Raw genomic sequence first — 23,954 nt, 5'->3', positions numbered from 1 at the left:
ACAGTGGAAGGAGAGACCTGACTCTTGAAAGCTGTCTTTCAACCTCCACATGTGCACCATGGCACACTGGTGCTCCCCGCCCGCAATAGTTTAAGAAAATAAAATACTTTTAAAAAGATGAATTATCAAATGTCTTACTTGGTTTTTCCCAGATAGCCTCCTTTACCAAGGATCTTTCCAGATTACTGTGTGTCTGTGTCTGTGTGAATGCAGGCCACATGTGTGCTAGTGCTCTTGGAGGCCAGAAGAAGGTGTTGGATTCCCTAGAGCTGAATTTACAGGCAGATGTGAGCCACGTCCTAGGTGTTAGGAACTTAACTCAGGTCCTCTGGAAAAGCAGGAAATGCTCTGAACTGTTGAGCCATTTCTCCAGCCCTGTGAAGGTTAATTTCAGTTGCCAACTTGAATTAAGAAACACCTAGGGCCTTAGTGAGACAAACCTTTGAATGTAACTGAAGGTTTTCCCAGGAATTAGCTGAGAGAGGAATGCCTGCTCTGATTGTGGGTGACACCATCCATGGGCTGGGGTCTCATAATGAATAAAAATGGAAAAAGGAGACATCAGCAGAGCACCAGCATTCATCTGTCTCTGGTTCTTGGCCTGTTGAGACGTGAGCAAAGAGCTGCCATCTGCTCTTCCAGTAACGTAGCCACCATCAGCCTTCCCTGCCTTAATTCATGAACTACAGGAAATTGCCTGAAATGCCACCATTGGGTTGATGTGCTGAGTTCAATATCGACCAGCAAGGAAAGCCCATTGAGCCAGGGTAGGGGTATACACCTTTAATCTCAACACTTGGAAGGCAGAGGCAGGCAGATTTCCGTAAATCAGGGGCCAGCTTGGTCTACCTAGGGAGTTCCTCTGAGTTGGGGGCCAGCCTAGTCTACATAGGGAGTTCCAGACCATTCAAGCCATCATACTGGGACCCTGCAGTCACCACCAGCAGCGGCTGCTCCTCCATTCTCACAGGTGCTGCTCCTTCGTTCTCACAGGTGTTGAGGCTGCTCTTCCGCTCACCTTGGGCTGAGGCCGCTCGGGCCAGCCTAGTCTACATAGGGAGTTCCAGACCATTCAAGCCATCATACTGAGACCCTGCGGTCACCGCCAGCAGCGGCTGCTCCTCTCTCACAGGTGCTGCTCCTTCGTTCTCACAGGCGTTGAGGCTGCTCTTCCGCTCACCTTGGGCTGAGGCCGCTCTTCTGCCTGCCCTGCGCTGATGCCACTCTTCTCCTCGCCCATTGCTGCCTTCTGTCATGGCTGCTTCTGCCTGGTCCCAAACCCCAGGGCTGGTGATGAGACTGTGTCAGCAAAGTTGCATTCAGACACAGGAGACCAGGTTCAGTGACACATCTGCTTTATTGCAGGAAGGCACAAGCTTATATAAGGGTAGTGGTCCAATCACAGCACAGCAAGTAGGATACCTTAGATCCTGGAAACCACATGACTGTGACTGTCGCAATATCTAAGTGTTGCAATTTGGAATTCCAAGGGTGGTGATTAGGGAGTGGCAAGTTCTAGGCATCAGTCTCATGATCTGCCAATGGGAGCAAATGTCACAAAGCATTCCTTGTGGCTCCAGCGGTCAGGCCATTGCCTCGGGCCTGCTGTACGGCTGTCATTAAGACTTTCACCCTAGGCTCAAGCCTGTCTCCCACAAGACCCTGTCTCAAAAACACTTTTTAAAGGCTGAAGAACTGGTTCAGCAGTTAAGAGCACTGTCTGACTATTAATAATGAGAGTTATTACCAGTCAATGCTTATTAATACCTGTTATTTTGGTGTGGTAGTATTATTTTCTTTGGCGTCTTTTGGTTAACAGTTCTAGAATTGTTTATTCTTTGTGGCCTCTTGGGTATGTTTAACTTCTCTTCAGAGGGAAGTATTCCTTCAGCAGAGCTAGCTTAGCGGACATAAACTCCTTAAATCTGTTCTTATTATAGGAAGTTTTCCTTTCTCCTTCTGCTACAACTGATAATTTTCTGGGTATAGCCTGACTTGGTATCTGTGGTCTAAGAATTTGTAGAACATCGGTCCATGCCCTTCTGATTTTCAGAGTCTCCTTTGAAATGTCAGGTGTCTTTCTGATAGACCTGCCTTTGTATGTGTTTTAGTCTTTCTCTCTTGAAGCTTTCCGTATCCTTTCTTTGTTCTGTACATTTGTATTTTATTATGTGACATAGGGAGATTCTTTTCTGGTCCTGTCAATTTTGGTTTTCTATACGTCTCTTGCACCTTCATAGGCACTTCCTTCATTAGATTTGGTAAAATTCCTCCTTTTTATTGAAAACATTTTATGTGCCTTTGACCCAGGTTACTTCTTCTAGACCTATGATTTGATTTGGTCTTCTGATAATATCCCCAAGTTCCTGCACATTCTGTTCCTGGGTGTTTTTTAGATTTAACATTTTCTTTGACAGAATGATCCAATCCTTCTACCTTCAGGGAGTGCTTGTTCTCTCCCACACTTGGTTCGTTCTGTTGGTGAGGTTTTTCACTGTGTTTTTTAATTTCACTGACTTCCTCGTTTCAAGTTTTATTTCAATTTGACTTTTCTTCAGAAATTCTATTTTTTATTAAATTCTATTTTCTTATCTTGGGTTATTTTCCTGACTTTATTCAGCTGTTTGTGTTTCCACACTCTACATTCCAGAATTATTATACATCCTCTTTGAGTTCACTGTTGCATGTATTTATAATCACTATTTGAAAATCATTGACTTGAGCCTCAGCTGTTGCTCTTCTCATAAGATATTGTGGTGTGTGTACTGACTTCTGGATGTGTTGTCTTGGTTATTCATATTGTTTATGTTTTTGCAATTGCACCTAAGCATTCGGAGTTGAGTCAGTGGTGGTGATTCCTGGTAAGGGTATCTGTTCTCATCTTTGTTGAGTCGGTGTTTGGATCTTCATTTGATGTTACTTCAATGTGTCAGGTTGTGAACCAGCTAAATGGTACATGGTGTTCAGTCTTGTGGTAACTCTGTGTTGATGTGGGATTGGATTTTCAGACATGTCTCTTGCACAGTGGGAGATATGTGAACTTTGAGCCCAGGAGCAAAAATTCTGTAGTTAGTAAATTCTCACTGACAGTCTTCAGAAGTCTGTGTAAGGCTACAGGGTTCTACAGGTAGTCTTTCATGACGGAAGTTGGGGTCATAGTGGGAATGAGCAGTGCTTCCTGGGAGCCAGGGGGAGGTTGCCACACCAATCTCAGGTGGGGTCAGGTAGGACTGAGTTCAAGATGAAGATCTCTGTGTTCCAGGCCTCAGGACCCCCTTCATAATCTCTGGACAGTGTGATGGGATGGTTGGTTGGGAAGGAGACAGTCTCTGAGTGTTGCTCTCTGCCTGGGAAAATGTTTCTGGGGGTGACTACCAGAGGTTAGAGGATAATAGGGAGCCACTCAGGTGCTCTTGGCAATGGCACAGAACTAGTACAGGGCTTTGGGGTGATGACAGGGTGTGGGAGGCAGCTGACTGGAATCTCCATACCATATGGGGCCACTGAAGAGCCCTTGGTGAGCAGCCTGCTAGGTTCTGGCATATCTGAAATGAAGAGGGGGGTCAGGAAGAGGTGGGGATCACTGATAGGTTGAGGCAGTAGAACTTGAATAGGGAGTGGAGGCCACATCTGCCTTTTATGCAGATTTTGGGCATTTTAATTCAGCTCTTTATGCTTAATGTGTTCACTATTTTGGGAAGAGTTCACATCCTGAAAATCTTTAGTAAAAATTAATGATAAAAAGAAATGAGAGTCTAAGATGCAGAACACTAAATTTATGATTCCTAAAGCTACTCTGAATTGTTGGTGGTGAGCATGTGACAGCCTTTTTAAGTTAATTTGAGTATCCTATGATTTACATGATTTTCTTGGATTGTTCTTGTTTAAATTCTTTTATTTTAGTTAACAACATTGTATTTATCCTGTGTAGATCTAGATGCCTAACATCTACACCACCTCACTCACGTTGTTTGTGGTGAAAACACTCCAGAGCCACTATTAACACGGTTGTGGAGGAGCTCACAGGGTCCTCCTCCTCCCTGATGAACTATTGGGCTACATGTAGATTATGGGAGAGGGTTAGTCATCTTTGTCAGTTGTACAACCATGCTGAGCCCGCTGGGCTCCAATGGACAGTTCCAGCCCCATGGTAACTCAGGTGGTCACAGTTAAACTCAGTGGGTCTCAAAACAAAACAAAAAGTCATGAATGTAGGAAAGGGACTTGTAGGGAGGAGAGGGGCTTGCTGGGGTGGAAAGGAGACAGGGGGTGGTAACCAGAATGCATTATATACACCTAAGAAATTGCCAAAGAACAAAAATTATTTTGTTTTTGATGGGGCTCTCCCTGTAGCCCCATCTGGACTGGAATTGCTATGTAGATCAGGCTGGCCTTGAACTCACAGAGATCTTCCTGCCTCTGCCTCCTGAATATTAAGATTAAAGGTGTGCATCACCATGCCCAGTGCCCAAAGAACAAACTTAATAAAAAGCACAATAAATAGGGGCTGGAGAGATGGCTCAGGGGTTAAGAACACTGGCTGTTCTTATAAAATACCTGGGTTCCAATCCCAGCACCCACATGGCAGCTAACAACCATCCATAACTCCAGTTCCAGGGGATCTGAGGCCCTCTTCTGTCCTTTGTGAGCACTGCATGACAGGTGCACTTACACACATGTGGGCATAACACTCATACACATAAAATAAAAATTAATTAAAATTTTTTTAATTTACAATAATTTTCCCCCCATGAGCTGTTGGTCAGAAGGGCCCTAGAGGTTCCCAAAACAATGAAGGTCATTGCCAATAATGTTGGTTGTACATCAGAAGTGGATGGTAAAACCCTATTACTGAAGACACCACATGATGTGAGCACAGGAGTGGGAGAAATCAAGCTTGGACTAAGCTGGAAACTCCCTGGGTAGCTTTCATAGTGCCAGAAGGTGACATGCAGATGGCTGGGGAGAACCATCCTATTCAACTAGGGACCCCAAGTGCTGCACTATCAACATGGGACATGAGATGTTCCTGCTGGTGCAATAGTAGTGTATCTAGTGAATGTACAACCAGAAAATTTTCGATTGGATATAATGCCCACTCTTAGAGGTGGAACACACATCTGGTACTGTAGACCAGACCAACACCCTGTGGAAGGGGAGGATATAGTCTCCAGTGGGGAAGCCACTGCAATTGTTTTGTTAGATGGATGTGACGCACCTGCTAAAGTACAGACCAAGCATTTGTGTTTATGCTCATAGGTTAAGTTACTATAGCAGCTACCATTTAGATGTTCTTGCGTCTTGTTGTTTGTTTCTTTATAGTAGATGGAATCCCACTGAAATGGGCCAACATCTATGGAAAATAGATGATGCAGAGACCCAAAAGTTCAGTGTCTTGCCACAATGGGAAGAAGATCATCCCACACCTATCACCCTCTCCAGGGCTCAAAGACTTTTGCTGAAGAGGTTGGCAGAAAGAATGTAAGAGCAAAAGGAAGGGGTGGAGTGTGACCTGGAAGTGTCCTCCAACCACTGTGCTAGCAAGCTATAGTCACACCTCCTTCCCACACTCATCAAGTACTTGAGGGGGGAGTCAGTTACCCCTCCCACCTAATCAGTAGACCTTAGCTGCATGTGGGGGAGGGGGCTAAGGATATATAAGCCAAGAACACCATGAGGCACCCTTCTCGCCATTTTGTGCCACTGTCGGGAAGTCACAGGATCTATATTTGAGTGTGGACTTTCCTGCACAGCCATAAATGGGGGGGCACCCACTCTTATGCTCTGTCACTAGGATTTTCAAAAAAAAAGGAACAGAGCTAATGGAAACATTCATTATTCCACCAAAGTTGACCCCATGTTGGCAAATCTTTTGGTCTTTGATTTCTTATTCCTATTTTTCCCCCTTAAACTTCATTGTATATATTTTTATGTAACATGCTTCAAATTATTTCTGGAAAAATATGTTAAATTTGCCTCTCTTTGGAATAATAAAAAATAAAATAAAAGGACATATCAACATTACTAAAGTAAGCAGTAAAACTTGTGATAAATTAGTGGTCTATGTCTGAAGAATAAAATGATGACATTAGCACAATAAATGGGTAATATATTTGTAAAAAACAAAGTAGATAAAAAACACTATATATAACATATATGGACATTAACTATAATCACCATGCTTTTATAAAAACCTCTTAAACTTAGGGGGCTAGAGAGATTGCTCAACGGTTAAGAGCATTAGCTGCTCTTACAGAGGGCCAGGGTTCAATTCCCAGTACCCACAGGGCAGATAACAACTGTCTGTAACTCCAGCTCCAGGGCTCTGATGGCCTCTTCTGACCTTTGTGGGCACTGCATGACATGGTTGCACTTACATGCAGGCAATACACTCATAGACAGAAAATAAAATAAAAATAATATTTTTAAAAACTCTTGAATTTAGCATTTCAATCTAACTGAAAAATGTTTTTAATCTTTTGACCAACACCCTTCGACCCCTAGTAAACACCACTCTACTCTCTGCTTCTGTGATCTTAATGCTTTTAGAACCCATATTAAGTGAAATTATGTAGTTTTTTTTTTCCTGTGCTTGACTAGTCTCACTTAACGTCTTCTAGATTCATTCATGTTTTCAAAAATGGCACAGTTTCCTTTCTGATAAAGTTGATAAGGTACTTCATTGTATAGATACACATCATGTTCTTCGTCCACTTGTTCATCGATTGACTGTTGAGAGATTGCATATCCTGACTATTCAGAATAATGATGGAATGACTATGTGAAAACAGTTGTCTCTTCATGTTGATGGAGGATGTTTTCGTTTCCAGATATCTGCCTAGAGGTTCTGGGTAAGATGGCAAACTACATGCTGCCTCTGTGTGACCCAGGGAAGGAGAGGAATTGGGATAAAAAAGAATAGACTGTATTCCTGAGAGAAAGACCAAAACATCAGAAACTGCAAAAAGAGTGGTAGGACAGCTGAAGGGTGTGGAAAACAAACAATGACAACACAGAAAGAAAAGAAAGAGCCTGAGGAGAGATCCACAAAGTCCTCCACAGGAGAAGCATCCAGGAGCAGCCACCAGCAAGTACCCAGAAATGCTGTGCTGCCCATGCTGGGATGGGATCAGTGGTTAAATCTAAGGAGGTGTTGGCCCCTCGTGGCATGTGTGCCATAGGAACAGTAAGAGATAGATTGAGCAAGCTACAGAGATGCAACCAGAAGCTGGGCACATGGTGGGTGGAAAGACAGCGGGGACAACATGGGTTGTGGAGACTGCAGCAAAGGTGCATCATAGGAGTCCAGAGCTGGTGTTCTCCATAGGCACCCTAGAATAATTTTCCTGAAGAGCATTTGGAAGGTACCACTCCACCACTGCCTAGTGAGTGCCAATGCAAGAATACCAGAAGTACACTGAACCTGGCTCATGGCTCAGTCTTGCCAACAGATGCCAGGATTTTCATATAAGAACTGTGGACCATTGGTGCAAAAAAAAAGGTGGGATCCATGTAAAAAGGGGGGGGGGCTGGAGAGATGGCTTAGCGGTTAAGAGCACTGACTGCTCTTGCAGAGGACCCAGGTTCAATTCCCAACACCCATATGGTCGCTACAAACTATCCTTAACTCCAGTTCCAGAGGAATCCAAAGCCCTCTTTTGACCTCCATGGCATTGTACGACACAGGTGCACTCACATACATTGTGCGGACAATACACTCATACACATAAAATAAAAAGAATAATAAAAATAAAACATTTTTTTAAAAGCACCCAACAGATGGGCTAGAGAGATGGCTCAGTGGTTAAGAGCACTGGCTGCTCTTGCAGAGGACCCAGGGTCAGTTCCTAGCAACCACAGAGTGGTTAACAACTGTCTAAAACTCCAGCTTCAGAGGATCTGACACCCTCTTCTGGCCTCCACGGGTATTGCATGCATGTGGTGCATCTACATACATTCAGGAAAAACACTCATATACATAAAATAATAAATAAATAAATAAACACCCAGCAGAGCGGCAAAGGCATATAGAAATGTGAGCACACTTTCCACAATCCCTCAGTGCCTTGGACAAAAAATTCCCATGTGGAGGGTACAGTCCCCAGCATACCAGAGAGAAGGCTAGAACTGGAATGTGGGTTGGAGTGGGGGTGAGCTCAGGATGGGAAATTCCTACAGAAAGCTGAGTCCAACACAGAGCCTCTTCTCCACAGAGAGAACATATTTATCTAACCTGTTTGAATTATGGAAACTAGAATTTTCTCTATTCCTGCACAGCCAGGTACAGAAAAAGGAGAGGGAGACACATTCATGCAAGTAGGAAGAAACATGGACTGATGCCATAATGCTTACCATTCATTTTCTTATTTTTTGTATTTTTATTGATTCTTTTAAAATATTGCATTATTTTTATTTTATGTGTATGAGTGTAATGCCTGCATGTAGGTGGGTGCACTTGTGTCACACAATGCTCTTGGAGGTCAGAAGAGGGTGTCGGACTCCCTGGAACTGGAGTTATGGTCATTGGCAGCCATGTGGGTGCTGGGGATCAAACTTAGGTCCTCTGCAAGAGCTGCCAGTGCTCTTAATCATTAAACCATCTCACCAGCCCCTATTTTATTGATTCTTCAAGAATTTCACACAGTGTATTTTGATTATATTCAGACCGCCATCCCCATATCTACCCCCACCTTCCTAACCCACTAACTTCATGACCTCTATTATTATTTTTTCAAAGCCTTATTGAGTTTGTGTTCTCCAAATGCTCTTGGGTGTGGGCCCATTCCCTGCAACCTGGTCAACCTCCCTATATCACCCCTTTAAAGAAAACTAACTCTCCCTCTTCAAGAAGTTATCAATTGCCATTAGCTATATTGACACAGTATATCACACCTATATCACACCCTCTCCTCCCAAGGCCCAGGGATAATTGTGGAAGAGAGGGCAGAAAGATTGTAAGAGCCAGAGGTGGTGAATGAATACAAGGACACCAGGTATCTTGGTACTATAGATCAGTTGCACATCTGAACCCATAGCACTTGTGACAGCATGTGTAAGACCTACACAAATCTCCTTATGTTTCTTTAAAAAAAAAAACTATAACCTTGGGCTACAGAGATGGATTGGTAATTAAGAGCACAAGGTTGTTCTTGATGAGAACCCAGATTCAGTTCCTAGCACCTACATGGCAGTTAACAATTAGCCATAACTCCAGTTCTGGGGGATCCAGTGCCTTCTTCTGGCCTCCATGGGCATTGCATGCGTGGGTGCACTTACACACATGCAGGCCAAACGCTATGCACATAAAATGAAATAAAAGGTTGCTTACCGATCCCCCACATTAAAATCATATGGAAAAACTTATGTTCCTTGAAATATGCAAGAGTAGTTCATAAATCCTAAGCTTACCACATAGGTACAATTAGGAATTGTAATCAATGCAATCAAGAGCACCATAGTGCTCTGGTGGAGGAGGAGGTAAGGGAAGGTAACAGGACTTCAATCAAAGAATGTTTTTTAAATTTTTTAAATTTATTTTTATTTTATGTGTGTGAGTGTTTTGCCTATAAGTATGTATGTGTGCCATATAGGTACAATGCCCATAGGGCCAAAAGAGGGTACCAGGTCCCCTGGAACTGGAGTTAGAGAGAGTTCTGAGTCACTATGTAGGTTCTGGGAATCGAACGCAGGTCCTGTGCAAGAGCAGTCAGTGTGTTTAACTGCTAAGCCTTCTCTCCAGCTTCTGCCCTTTAATATTTTTTGTCAAAGAAATTATATATATATACATATATATGAAATTATAAAAGGAAATAATTTTTTAAAACAATGTATTCTGAAGGGTAGCTGGGTGTGGTGGCACGGGTCTTTAATCCCAGCACTCAGGAGGCAGACGCAGGTGGATCTCTGAATTAAAGGCCAGCCTGGTCTACATAGCAAGTTCCAGGCCAGCTGGGGTGGGGCAACAGGGAGACCCTGTCTCAAAAAACGACAAAAAAATGATATACTAAGGAGTAAAACAGGTAGAAAAAAAAAGGTGTGAAAAAGAAACAACTCAAGTCTGACCGTTGGTTTATTTTTCAAATGTTTTGCCTTTTTTACCCCTCAGTACAAATGGTGCTCCTAAAAGTAACCACACAGTACTGTTCTGAGGTCTCTTAACCATCTTCCAGTTCACATAGATGATGATCCAGTGAGAAGTTAAGGTTCTTTCATTCATTCAAAAAATGTCTGTAAAAGAAAAAGTTTAGACACTTAGAGGCATGACATTTGTGAAAAATGAGCATTCCTCCTCAAGCTTGGTAGTTCCCACACCCACCAGTCAACAGCATAACCTCCACCTCTAAGAAAATGAGACATTGGTCCATTGAACAACCTGGTTAAACCAAATGTGTCCATAGAAAAATCTTACTGTGGAGTTAGTGGTTATAAATGTAGATTAGAGTTGGGGAAATAGGGGCTGGAGAGATGGCTCTAGCAAGCAGCTCTTGCAGAGGACCCGGCTTTGATTTCCAGAACCCACATGGTGGCTAACAACCAGCCATAACTCCAATTTCAGGTACACTTACATATATGCAGGCAATTCACTCATACACATAAAATAAAAATAATAAATAAAACAAGAGTTAGGGAAATAGCAAACTATTGAGTTGTATAAAGAGAAGACATTGGTTGTTAGGGTGAGGGAGGCTCTAAGCTGGGGTGTGTGTGTGTGTGTGTGTGTGTGTGTGTGTGTATGTGTGTGTGTGTGTGTGTGTGTAAGAGAGTGGGGCGTGTGTGTGTGTGTGTGTGTGTGTGTGTGTGTGTGTGTGTGTAAGAGAGTGGGAGTAGAGATCTGGAAAACCTCAATCTTCTATTTAGGATTAGCAGTCTCTGAGCAGAGGGTCCATCAGTGAAGATCGTATCCAAACACACATTTCCCAACTCACCCCAGGTTCTGCACAGATGTTACCACAATAGGTCCAGCAGCATGTAGGATTTTTGTGTGCACATTTAAAAGTCCTAGAACACTTCTTGGTACAATCGCTAATTTTGGGCTTTCCCCAGCACTCCTCAAGTGACAGTTCACCCTCTGAAATTAAGATGAAATGGTTAGCGGCTGATCGGGTCACAAAACCAAGCACTGTAAGCTTCTTGAGTTTAGGGCTTCCACCTACAGTCTGAGCCCTGTGTTCCTATCAAGGTGTCTATTGGTTGTGCTTCCACACAGTGAAGTCATCACATTGGCCCTGACCTTGTAGAATCTTCACTGAACCTATCACCTTCTCTGAGTCCACAGGTCTTACCCAAGCCTTCCTTTATCACCCCAGAAACAGGATTCAGTGTGCCACAAGTGTACATGTGCTTGACTATAAAATCTATATTGATTTAACAAGAGATATGAAGATCTGAGATAACCACTGGTCTCATTACAACACCTGTGTCAGAAAGCGAATTGAAGACGTTTTCTTTTCTTTTCTTTTCTTTTTGATAGAAGTATCATGTAGTGCAGGATTGCCTTAAACTCATATGAAGCTAAAGATGTACCTCAACTCCTGCTCCTCCTGCCTCCACCTCCTACGTTCTGAGATCACAGGCATGCTCAAACACACATAGCTTGAACACATTTTTCTCTATGCTCCCTCCTTGTAGATTTTTCTACAAGGTGTGTTTGAAGGTCAGAGGACAGCTTTCCTTCCACCTTTATGTGGGTTCCAAGGATCAAAGTCAGGTCCTCAGGCTTTCACCTGAAACACTTTACCCACTGAGCCATCTTGTCAGACTCTTGCTATAATAATCCAGCTTTCTCCAGATCCTTATGCATCAATCTCTTTTCTTCACATCCTCCACCTACTCTACTTTCTTCTACTACGACCCACAGCTTTGCTCCACTGAGGACTCATTTGTTGCCTTTTCACATTTTAAAAAATTTGTAGACATTAAGATTATGTATTTGAAAAAACATCCATTTGTGGGGATGGAGAGATTGCTCAGCGGTTAAAAACACTAGTTGCTCTTGCAGAGGACTCAGGTTTGGTTCCCAGCACCCACACAGCAACTAACAACCATCCATAGCTCCAGTTCCAGGGGACCCAACACCCTCTTTTGGCCTCTTCAGGCATTGCTTGACATGGGTACACTTATATCCATGCAGGCAAAACATTCATACGCACAAACTAAAAACAAATAAATCAAAAAACTTTTTGTTAAAAGAAATACCCATTTGGAGCCCAGTTTGGTGGCACACGCCTTTAATCCCAGCACTTGGGAAGCAGAAGCACGCAGATTTCTGTGAGTTTGAGGCCAGCCTGGTCTACATAGCAAGTTTCAGGCCAGCTGGAGCTACAGGGAGAGCCTGTCTCAAAACAACAACAACAAAAAAATACCCATTTGAGACCTTATGAAACTAAAAAGCTTCTGTACAGCAAATAACACCATCATTCAAGTGATGAGGCAACCTACAGAATGGGAAAATACCTTTACCAGCTATACCTTAATAGACGGTTAGTATCTAGAATATACAAAGAACTCAAAAAACTAAACATCAAAAAAAAGTGAGACAAGAAACCAAACAGGAAATTGTCAAAAGACAAAATATAAATGGCTGAGAAATATGTTTTTAAAAGTTCAACATCTTTAGTCATCAAGGAAATGCGAATTAAAATCACTTTGAGAGTCTATCTTACCCCACTCAGAATGGCTAAGGTCTGAAATACAAACTACAACAAATGCTCATGAAGATGAGGAGAACGGGGAGCTCTCACCCACTGCTGGGGGGAGTGATAACTGGTGCAGTCACTGTGGAAATCCATGTGGAGCCTTCTCAGAAAGCTAGAACTCAATCTCCCATATGATCCAGCCATACCACTCTTGGGCATTGTTCTAGTTTCTTTCTTATGCTATGTTAAAAACACTGACTTGGAGAGGAAAAGGTTTATTTGGCTTACAAGCACAGTCCATCATCAAAGGAAGCCAAGGTAGAAACTCAGGGCAGGACCCAGATCATAGAGGAACACTGCTTACTGGCTTACTCCCCTGGCTCAGACTCAGCCTGCTTTCTTATACAATACAAGACCACTTGCCCAGGGGTGGCACCACCCACAGTGTGCTGGGCCCTCCCACATCACTCAATAATCAAGAAAATTCCCACAGACATGGCCACAGGTCAGTCCAATAGAGGAAATTCCCCAAATGCGGTCCCTTCTATCCAGGTGTGTCAAGTTGACAATTAAGCTATCCAGCACAAATATATATCCAAAAGACTCTGCATCCTACTACAGAGATATCTGTTCATTCATATTCATTGCTGCTCTTTTCACAATAGCCATAAAATGGAAACACCCAAATATCCATCAGTTGATGAATGGATAATGAAAGTATGGTACAGTTACACAATGGACTATTGTTCAGCTGTTAAAAAACAAAATTATGAAATTTTCAGGTAAATGAATGGAACTAGAAACAATCATCCTGAGTGAGGTAACCCAGACCCAGAAAGACAAACATCCCGTGTTCTGTCTCATAGCTGACCATGGGGGAAGGAGGCTTCAAGGGAGGGGAGATAGAACACATGATATAAAGGGAGAAGGGGGAATAATACAGTAGGATGAGATGAGGAATGGGAGGGCAGAGCAGAGGAGCAATAACTAACACTAAAGATTTTTAGAAAAAGCCATATGGAAACCTAGCACTATAGAAGCTTCTTAAAGTATATATATACTTTATAATATATAGTATATATATTATATACTTTATAATATATATTATAAAAGAGATGAAAAGTAATTATCTTATAACAAGGGAACATTGCCCCTACTAGACACTTATAGGCTGGCAAAGTAAAAGCTCAGTGCCAGGAATTGACCCTTTTAAAGCTGTTGACCAGGGGTCCCAGAGATCTTCGAACAATACTGGTCATTGCCCCATTCTGGCTACTCACCAGAACTTGATTGTAAGACCCTATTGCTGAAAGACATCACATACATGAGCTGTAGAACAAATGAGAAATCAAGCTGGTACTGACTTTAAAGCTTCACCTCTACTGGCTAGCTTTCATAATGCTGGAAGGTGCTATGCATGCTACTGAAAGGAAGAAAAAGTCATCAGTCTTACACAACTGTGAACTACAAGAACTGGCCTGGCATGATATGCCCACTGGTACAATAGTGGCACAAATACTATGGGACTAACCAGGTCTAAGAACATATGGATAGACAGATCACAGGCCATAGGGGAGAGCAAAATACTATTATTCTGCTAAGTAGATATAGTATTACAGTGACTCCTAATGGCTTACTGTTATAGATTAATTCATCTCTCAGCTCTCAACAGAGAAGCTTCCTTATCCAGAAAATGATGATTAACACAGAGACCCACAACTGGCTAATGTGCAGAGAAAAAGAGGCTACAGAGTTTCATCTTTGAATAGGACACTTATATAGAACTTCTGCCTCCCAAGGCTCAAGAATGATTACAGAAAAGGAGGTAGAAAGATTTTGAGAGCCAGAGGTGGTGAATGACCACAAGGAAACAGTGTTTTCCAGACAGCTGGTCAGTTTCTCATATGAACTCACAGCAATGTTGGCAGCATGCTCAAGTCCCACATAAGCTTGGGCCACAAGCATAGCCACAGGGAAGTGGGGAAGAAATTCCAACCCTCCTGAGGAACAATTGCCATCAACGACTGCTTAGAAGGGGAGAGTCAGTCTCATTTAATGGTGTGACTCTTGGTAGATTAACCGGGTTCCAGTGGATGCCCAAAACCAAGGGCATTTGGGGGACACAATTTTGACTGTATAGACAGAGAGAGAAAGAGAGAGAGAGAGGAGAGAGAGAATAGAGTACATGAAATTGGGCAGGAGATAGGTAAGGAGATGCAGATATGGGAAGAGGATCTAAATATGATCAAAATATATTGTATAAAATTTTCAGATTTCAATAAAAAGATTGATTCTCTCAGAATAAAAAAATAGAAGATAAAATTGAAAAATGGAAAGAAGGAAAGAAAAAAGAGAGGAAAGAAAGAAAGAAAGAAAGAAAGAAAGAAAGAAAGAAAGAAAGAAAGAAAGAAAGAAAGAGAAAGAAAGAAAGACCCATTTGGTTCTCATTAAAATGGGCACAGCAAGGCACAGAACTTCTGGAAGTCTAGAGGTTCTCTATACTCCAGAGACTTTCATTGCTGTTTTGGAAGTAGGAAGAGGAAACATCGAACTTCCTCGACTAGGGAATTGCTTGGGTTCTCCAGTAGCTAATCTGGGGAAGGTGGGTCCAGAAATAAGCACAGTCCCTGGCCCTCAGTTCCCAAAGCAGCCTCACCACCTACGAGTGTATCTTTTCCTCACTCCTCCGAGCACAGGCAACAGCAGCATGCAGACAAATACCATAACCAGGCACAGCCAGGGCTTCATGATGTTGACCATGTGTGGCTGGATATTCGGGCTTTCTTCTCAGTTGCTGTTAGAGATCAAAATATATACCTTGCCCTCTACCCATCCAGCAACAGATACGTACGGGCTAAATGCTGGCTTTGCCAAACAATAACTCTCCATTGCATGCCCCTCCTTTTTCTTTTGCTGAGTACAACTTTTTTTTTCTTTTGGTTTATGGAGACAGGGTCTCCCTGTAGCCACAGTTGACCTAGAACTCACTATGTAGACCAGGCTGGACTCAATCTCACAGAGATCTGCCTGACGCAGCCTCTCGAGTGCTGGGATTACAGGCATGTGCCTCCATGCCCCGCTGAGTAAAACATTTTTAATATGTGCTTCCTTCCCTTGATTAAAAGAGAATTCAGATTCATCTTATAAAATGTTTAAAATGTAAAAGGTATACACACTCACACACACAGCCAAAAAAATTCTTTTTTTTTTTTTCTGTCTTTTTGAGACAAGGTCTCCTTGTATACCCAGCTAGTCTGGAACTCACTGTGTAGACCAGGCTGGCCTCAAACTCACAAAGTTCTGCCTGCCTGTCTCCTGAGTGCTGGGATTAAAGGTATGTGCCACCATGCCCAGCTACAAAAAATTTCTTTTAGAAACAGAAAGGCTGTTTTCATAGGTGCATGCAAATGTATATAAATTGATTTTATAAAACTAAAATCATGTAGCATTCTTCATTTTCTTCATCTTTCTATGTTTGTTTGGTTTTTTTTTTTTTTGGTATTTTTGAGACAGATTCTCCCAGTAGCCCCAACTGACCTGGAACTCGCTATATGGAGACCAGGCTGACCTCTAACACACAGAAATCTGCCTGCCTCTACCTCCTGAGTGCTGGGATTAAAGGCGTGTGCCACCACTCCCACCCTCTGTGTTTATTTTAATTAGCATGCAAAGTTTTCATCACAGCATTTTCATACACAGCGTGTTTGAGTTGATCCCTGTCCCCTACTCCTCTCTTCCATCTCTCCCCACCTCTCTTGTGTCTAACCACCCTTAATATTCCCCTTTCCACTTTCATGCCTCATGTATGCTATTACCCTCCCACTCCCCGTCCTTGAAATCTTTTTCCTGTTGCTAGAGAGATGGCTCAGTGGTTAGGAACACTGGTTGTTCTTGCAGAAGACCCAGGTTTGAATCCCAGCACCCACATGGCAGCTAACAACTGTAACTCCAGTCCCAGGGGATCCGACAGCCTCTTCTGACCTCCGTAGGCATTGCACAACATGGGTGCACTTACCTACATGCAGGCAATACATGGATACACATTTTTAAAAAATAAAAATAATAAATAAAATATTTAAAATCTTTTTCCCTCTCAGGGCCACCTTTCCATTTTTATGACGGCTACCTGTTCTTCCTCCCACGAGTATGCATACACAAAAACCAGAACCTAGGATTCACATATGAGAAAGAACATATGGTATTTGTCTTTCTGAGTCTAGGATACTTCGCTTAATATAATAACTTCCAGAACCATCCATTTTCCTGGAATTTCCAGCTATAACTTCGTATTTTGCAGCTGAATAAAATTCTATTTCATATATGTGCCACGTTTCATCATCCATTCATCTGCTGAAGGGCATCTAGGCTGGTTCTCATCTCCTTGCTATTGTGAATAGAGCAGCAATAAACGTGGATGTGCAAGGATCTCCATGGTAGAATACACAGATCTTTGGGTATGTGCCCAGGACTGGTTCTATTGTTTAGTGCTTTTTGAGGCAGCACGAGTATACACCCCCACCAGCAATGAACAAGGCTTCCATGTTCCCCAGTCCTTACCAGCACTTGTCATTTGTTTCTTGACGCTAACCATTCCGACTGGGGTGAGATGGAACTTCAAAACAGTTTTAATTTGCATTTTCCTCATGACTAAGGACATTGAACACTTTTTAAAATATTTATTTGTTGTTTGTGGTTTTTCCTCTGAGAATTATTTGTTCAGTTCATCAATCCATTTATTGATTGGGGAAGGATTTTTTGGAATTTAGTCTTTATAGTTCTTTCTATATTCTAGATTTTAACCATTCTCTCATTCCATAGGCTGTCTGTTTACTGACAGTTTTCTTCGCTTATCAGAAGCTTTATAATTCGATGCAATCACATTTGTCAATTCATGGGGTGATTTCCTGTGCTGTTGGGAGTCCTATTCTGAAATTTTTTTCCCCATTCTTATATCTTGAAGACCTGTCTTTATGTTTTCCTCTAGCAGTTTCAGCAATTCAGCCTTTTAAATTAAGATCCATGGATCTATTTTAATTGATTTTTGTGTGAGGTGAGAGATAGAGATACAAACTAGTTTTTCTGCAGGTGATATCCAGTTTTTTGGTAGTTGGTTGTGTTTTTTTTTTTTTTTGTCTTTTTTTTTTTTTTTGAGGCAAGGTGTCCCTGTAGTCCCAGCTGACCTGAACTCCCTATGTAGACCAGGCTGGCCTTGAACTCACAGAGATCTGCCTGCCTCTACCTCCAGAGTGCTAGGATTAAAGGTGTGTGCCACCACGCCCAGCTGGTATCCAGTTTTGTTAGGACAATTTGTTAAACGGGCTATGTTTTTCACATTAAAAAAATCAGAAAGGAACTGGGGTTGTAGCTCAGTGGTAGAGCAGTTGCCTCAAATACACAAGGCCCTAGAGGTTCAGTTCTTAGGACTACCAAAAAAAAGGAGGGGGGTTATAGTGATCTGAAATAAATAGCTAAATGATGCACCTCAAAGCCTTAAACCAACAGAGAGCAAGGAATAATAAACATCAAGGCAGAAATTAATCAAATGGAGACTAAATAAAACAACACATAAAATCAATCAAGAATTGGTTCCTTTAAAAACTAAACAAGATCATGCTGGGTGTGGTGGCACTTGGGAAGCAGAGGCAGGTGGATGTCTGTGACTTCAAGGCCAGCCGGGTCTACATAGTGAGTTCCAGGCCAGCTGGGGCTACAGGGAGACCCCATCTCAAAAAGACAAAAAAAAAAAAAAAGATCAGTTGAACATGATGATGCATGCCTTTAATCCCAGCACTCAGAAGGCAGAGGCAGATGGATCTCTGTGAGATCAAGGTCGGTCTAGTCTACAGAGATGAACTGGCTCAGCAAACTTATTTAATTTACTCTGTTTTGTTCAGAGCCATTTTAGCAGCAACTTTGCTCCACACCAAAAGGAAAAGGGGGGCAACCTTGGGTCTTGGGAAATTGTCCTAGCCATGAACCACAGACTGTGTTAATTCCAGACATTTTACATCTGGCTAACTGCTTGTTTTCGCTTCTGTAACTCGCTTGCTATTTTAGGTCACCTTGACACAAAGTATAAGACCACCCCGTTATTGTATGACCACCTGGTCAGTAACTGCCGATTCCAGCTTTCTTACTATACTTGTTACGGCTAGGAAGTTGACTAATTTTAAAATTGCGAAGTTGATTGCCAAGTTATATGACTGTATCACTTGTCTGTATAATGACTGGTTGTTGATTAATAGAGTCAAAGTTCTGCTATGTTGTAAAAACCTGATTGGTTCACAAGTGTCCTGTTTGAATAATATTTCTGTAATCCATAAAAACTCTGACCTGACAATCATCAGGGCTGCTTCTACTCCTGAGATAGACAGCCTGGCCAGTCGAAAATTAAAATTTACTTTGCTACTTTTCTTAAAATGGTGCTGGTGATTTTTTTGCAAACTCCATCTTATAACAATAGAGAGTTCCAGGCCAGCTGGGGCTACAGGAAGACCCTGTCTCAAAAACCAAACAAACAAAACAAAAAAAACAAGATCAACAAACTTATAACCAAACTAAAAAGAGAGAGGATTCAAATTAACAAAATTAACATGAAAAGGGAGATCACAGATTCCAATGAAATCCGAAGAATCATTATGGGGTGTTTTGAAAGTTTATATTCCAAAACAAATGCAGAAGAAATGATAAATTCCTAGATACAGGCTGGGGAGATGGCTCAGTGGATAAAGTGTCTCCTCACAAACACAAGAACCTGAGTTCTGATCCCCAGAACTAGGTAAAAGCCCAGGCTTAGAGGTTCCACCAGCTTTGGTGGAGTGGAGGCAGGTGGGTCCTTGAAGTTTATTGGCCAGTCAGGCAAACCAAAGCAATGAGCTTCAGGTTAAGAGTCCCCGTCTTAGAAAATAAAGGTAGACTATGCTCAAGAAAACATACAAATACACACAAATACACACACACATGCATGTACACCACACTCACACACGTACCACTCACATGTACAAAAATTTTGAAAGGAAGGAAGGAAGGAAGGGAGGGAGGGAGGGAGGGAGGGAGGAAGGAAACAGTAATAAATGCTGGCAAGTATGTGGACAAAGAGCATGCTGCTAGGAATCTAAACTTTCACAACCACTATGGAAATGAGTATGGGGTTTCTTTAAAAGCTAAAAATAGGGGCTGGGGAGATGGCTCAACATTTAAGAACACTGGCTGCTCTTGAGGGCACAGTTTGGTTCCCAGCACCCATATGGCAGCTAACAACTATTCTTAACTCCAGTTCCAGGGGATCCAATGCCCCATTTTGGTCTCTAAGGGCTTTGCATAGCTCAGGTGCACTCACATACACCCAGACAAAACACCCATATACATAAAATGAAAATTAATCAGGGGCTGGAGAGATGGTTTAGTGATTAAGAGCACTGACTGCTCTTGCAGAGGACCTGGGTTCGAGTCCCAGCACCCACATGGCAGCTAACAACCATCTGTAACTCCAGTTCCAGGGGATCCAACACCCTCTTCTGACCTCCATGGGCATTGCACGACACAGATGCACCTACATACATACAGGCATTACACTCATACACAGGAAATAAAAATAATAAATAGAGTTTAAAATGTTAAGTTTTTTTAAATCAATCAAAAAATTTTTAAATCTAAAAATAGAAATACCATATGATCCTGCTATACCACTTGTGGCTATATACTAGAAGGACTGTAAGTCAGCATACCACATAGAAACTTGGAGGCACCCATGTTTAATATTGCACTAGTCACAACTGGCAAGAGATGGAGCTAATCTAGATGTCCATCAACAGATAAATGGATACAGATAATATGGTAGATTACACAGTGAAATTTTATTTAGCTGTAAAATAATTGAAATCATCACAATTACAAGAAAATAGATGCAACTGGAAGTCAGTGTGTTAAGCAAAATAACCCTGACTCAGAAACACAAATATTGCATACTTTCTCCCATGTGGAACCTAATTTAAAATTGTGTGTGTGTGTGTGTGTGTGTGTGTGAGAGAGAGAGAGAGAGAGAGAGAGAGAGAGAGAGAGATGAAGATAGTAAGGGGATCATGAGAGTGGAGGAAGAGCTCGTAAGGACAAAGGGTTAAACATAATGTGTGTGACACGACAGAAGAAGAAGGGACTATTCATGGGGAGGAAAGGGACGAGCCAGAGGGGAGACATTTGTATTCTTACTTAAAAATGAACTTAAAAGCCAGGCATAGTGACCAGGTGTGGTGGCGCACACCTTTAATCCCAGTACTCGGGAGGCAGAGGCAGGTGGATCTCTGTGAGATCAATGCCAGTCTGGTCTACATATCAAGTTCCAGGCCAGCTGTGGCTACAGGGAGACCCCCATCTCAAAAACACACACACACACAAAAAAAAAAAAAGACTTAAAAAAGAGAAAAAAAAAAAAGGAGCTGGAGAGATGGCTCTTACAGAGGACCCAGGTTCAATTCCCAGCACTCACATGGCAGCTAACAACTGTCTGTAACTTCAATTCCAGGGGATCCGACACCCTCTTCTGACCTCTGAGGGCATTGCATGACATGGGTGCACTTATACACATACAGGCGATACATTCATACACGTAAAATAAAAATGATAAAAAAAGGAAAAAATTCTTAAAAACAAAAGACCTTAAATTCTGAAACCATTAGAGAAAACGATACAGAAATTACTTAAGATATAGGCAAGGATGCCCTGAAAAGGCCTCCAATATTACAGGAAATAATCCCCCAAAATAACTAATGAAATTATGTGAAATTAAAAAGCATCTGCAGAGTAAGGAGGAAGAAATTCATCAGAGGAACAAGGGAATAATGTCTAGAACCGCTGGTTCTCAAAGCATAAAATGCACATGACTAATAAACACTTGACAGATGGTCCACATTTGTATTTGTTACTTTTCTCATTGTTGTCATAAAACACAGGACAAAGGCAACTGGAGAAAAGCAGGGTTTATTTTGTACAGCTGTGGGGTATGGGTCTATCACGTCAGGGAAGGCGTGATGGCTAGAGCTGCTGTAGTTATGATGTCAGGAGTGTGAGGCAGCTGGTCACATTGCATCTGCAGCCAGGAAGCAGAGAGAGATGAACGCTAGTGCTCAACTTGATTTCTCCTGTGTCCCCAGCCCTTGAGGTCTTACCACCTGTGACTCACCAAGGTGAGTCTTCCCTCCTCAGTTAAGGCACCATGGAGATTCCCTCAAATACGTGCTCAGGGGCTGGAGAGATGAATCAGTGTTTAAGAGCACTGGTTGCTCTTACAGAAGGCTGAGTTCAGTTCCCAGCACCCACATGACAGCTAACAGCCATTTGTAACTCCAGTTCCAGGTGATCCAACACCCCCTTTTGACCTCTGCAGGCATTATATGACACAGGTGCACTTACATACATGCATGCAATACATTCATACACATAAAATAATAATAATAAATCACATATTTTAAAGAACACACACCCAGGGGCTGGAGAGATGGCTCAGCGGTTAAGAACACTGGTTGTTCTTGCAGAAGACCCAGGTTCAAATCCCAGCACCCACATGGCAGCTAACAACTGTCTGTAACTCAAGTCCCAGGGGATCTGACAGCCTCTTCTGTCCTCCGCGGGCACTGCACGACACTGGTGCACTTAACTACATATGGGAAATACACACTTACACATAAAATAAAAATAAAATAATAATAATGTGAATCTTTAAACACAGACACACACACACACACACACACACACACACACACCCCAAAAGATGTATGTCCTAGATGACTCCAAATTCAGTCAAGTTGGCAATAAAGATTGACCATCACACCATCCTTAACCACTAAGGAAAAGTAAATTAAGATCGATTTGAAGTATTATCTCACCCCACTCAGAATGGTTATCATTAAGAAAACAAACAATAACAGATGCTGCTGATGGGGGGCGGGGCCCTTATCCTCTGCTGTTGGGGGTACAAACAGGTCCAGACACGGTGCAAGGCAGTGTGGAGCTTCTTGGAAAACTAAAAGTAGAACTGCTCTAGGACCCAGCTGGACCATTTCTGGGTAACATACCTGAAGAAATCAAAGCCAGCATACTGCAGAGATAATTGCACATCCAGGTTTATTGCTACACTATTCACAAGATATGGAACAAACCTAGATACCCATCAAATGAATGTAGGAAGAAAGTGTGGTACATATACACAATAGAGTTTGATTCAGTCGTGAAGAACAATGAAATTATTTCACTTACAGGAAAATGGATGGAACTGGAGGCCGTCACGGTAAGTGAAATAAACCAAGCTCAGAAAGACAAATATCACAGATTTTCTCTTGCATGTGGAATCTTGATTTAAATCTGAATACACATACACATGAAGGACGTGAAAGTGTAAGAATGACTATGAAAGAGGAAGAAAAATTCTAACAAAAAGGAAGAGGGGGACACAAAGGGGCAATAGGGAGCAGAAAGACTAAGCATCTCATCGTCCCTCATCTGCAGAATACGGATCTAACTGTATATTATTTGCACATAGGAGGGGGGGACTGGCAGCCGGAAAGTGGCAACAGGAAGCAGGGAGGAGGGACAGGGCAGAGTAGCCAGGGTGGTGAACGGAAGCATGGCACAGTGGTCACAGTGAAAACCATTATTGTATGTGCCGACTGAAAAAAATCATTAAAAGTTTTCAAATGTATTTCTAAAGTAATAGAAAGGAGATATTCTACATGTACTCAAGGGACTTATATTTGGTCCTAAAGACGAATGAAATGATGCCACCTGAAGGAAAATGGATGGAACTGGGGACTGTCATGTTAAGCAAAAAAGTCCAGACTCAGAAAGATAAATATCGTGGTTTTGGACACATGCAGACTGTAGATTTAAATGTATAAAAGAATAAAGGGGCCAGCCATGGTGGCGCACGCCTTTAATCCCAGCACTCAGGAGGCAGAGGCAGGCAGATCTCTGTGAGTTCAAGGCCAGCTGGGGCTACATAGTGAGTTCCAGGACAGCTGGAGCTACAGGGAGACCCTGTGTCAAAAAGACCAAAAAGAAAGAAAGAAAGAAGAAAGGGGACTTTAAAGGGGAGGAAGCGTTCTAAAGGGTAGGGGAGAGGGGAACAACTGCAAACACTGTGGGGATAGACGAAGTATCTGTTTGGGGAGGAAGGACACCAGCGAAAGAAGGCGGGGTGGGGAGGGCGGTGGGGGGTTACAGGTGCAATTAGACTTATGTAGGAAGATGTCACGAGGAAAGACAGAAAGTCAACTGGGCTTGTCATCACTCCAATTTCTAAATACTTCAGGGAGAAGGCTTTAACAA

The 23,954-nt window shown here is 42.3% G+C and overlaps 1 protein-coding gene across 1 annotated transcript; it reads right to left on the bottom strand.

Moving 5' to 3' along the window:
• Positions 1-1,049: 1,049 nt before the first annotated feature.
• Positions 1,050-15,395, bottom strand: Wfdc11 (WAP four-disulfide core domain 11). The gene is made up of 3 exons (XM_008837772.1): positions 15,299-15,395; positions 10,926-11,068; positions 1,050-1,268 (listed from the first exon to the last, which is right to left on the bottom strand). Exons 1-3 carry the CDS (start codon positions 15,393-15,395, stop codon positions 1,050-1,052), a joined length of 459 nt encoding a protein of 152 aa, XP_008835994.1.
• Positions 15,396-23,954: the final 8,559 nt, after the last annotated feature.

Source organism: Nannospalax galili, unplaced genomic scaffold (genome assembly GCF_000622305.1).
Source record: "Nannospalax galili isolate Female #2095 unplaced genomic scaffold, S.galili_v1.0 scaffold1939, whole genome shotgun sequence".
In the NCBI taxonomy this organism is placed as follows: domain Eukaryota; kingdom Metazoa; phylum Chordata; class Mammalia; order Rodentia; family Spalacidae; genus Nannospalax; species Nannospalax galili.
The sequence above is the reverse complement of the archived record's forward strand: the minus strand, read 5'-3'. Positions and strand labels throughout refer to the sequence as shown.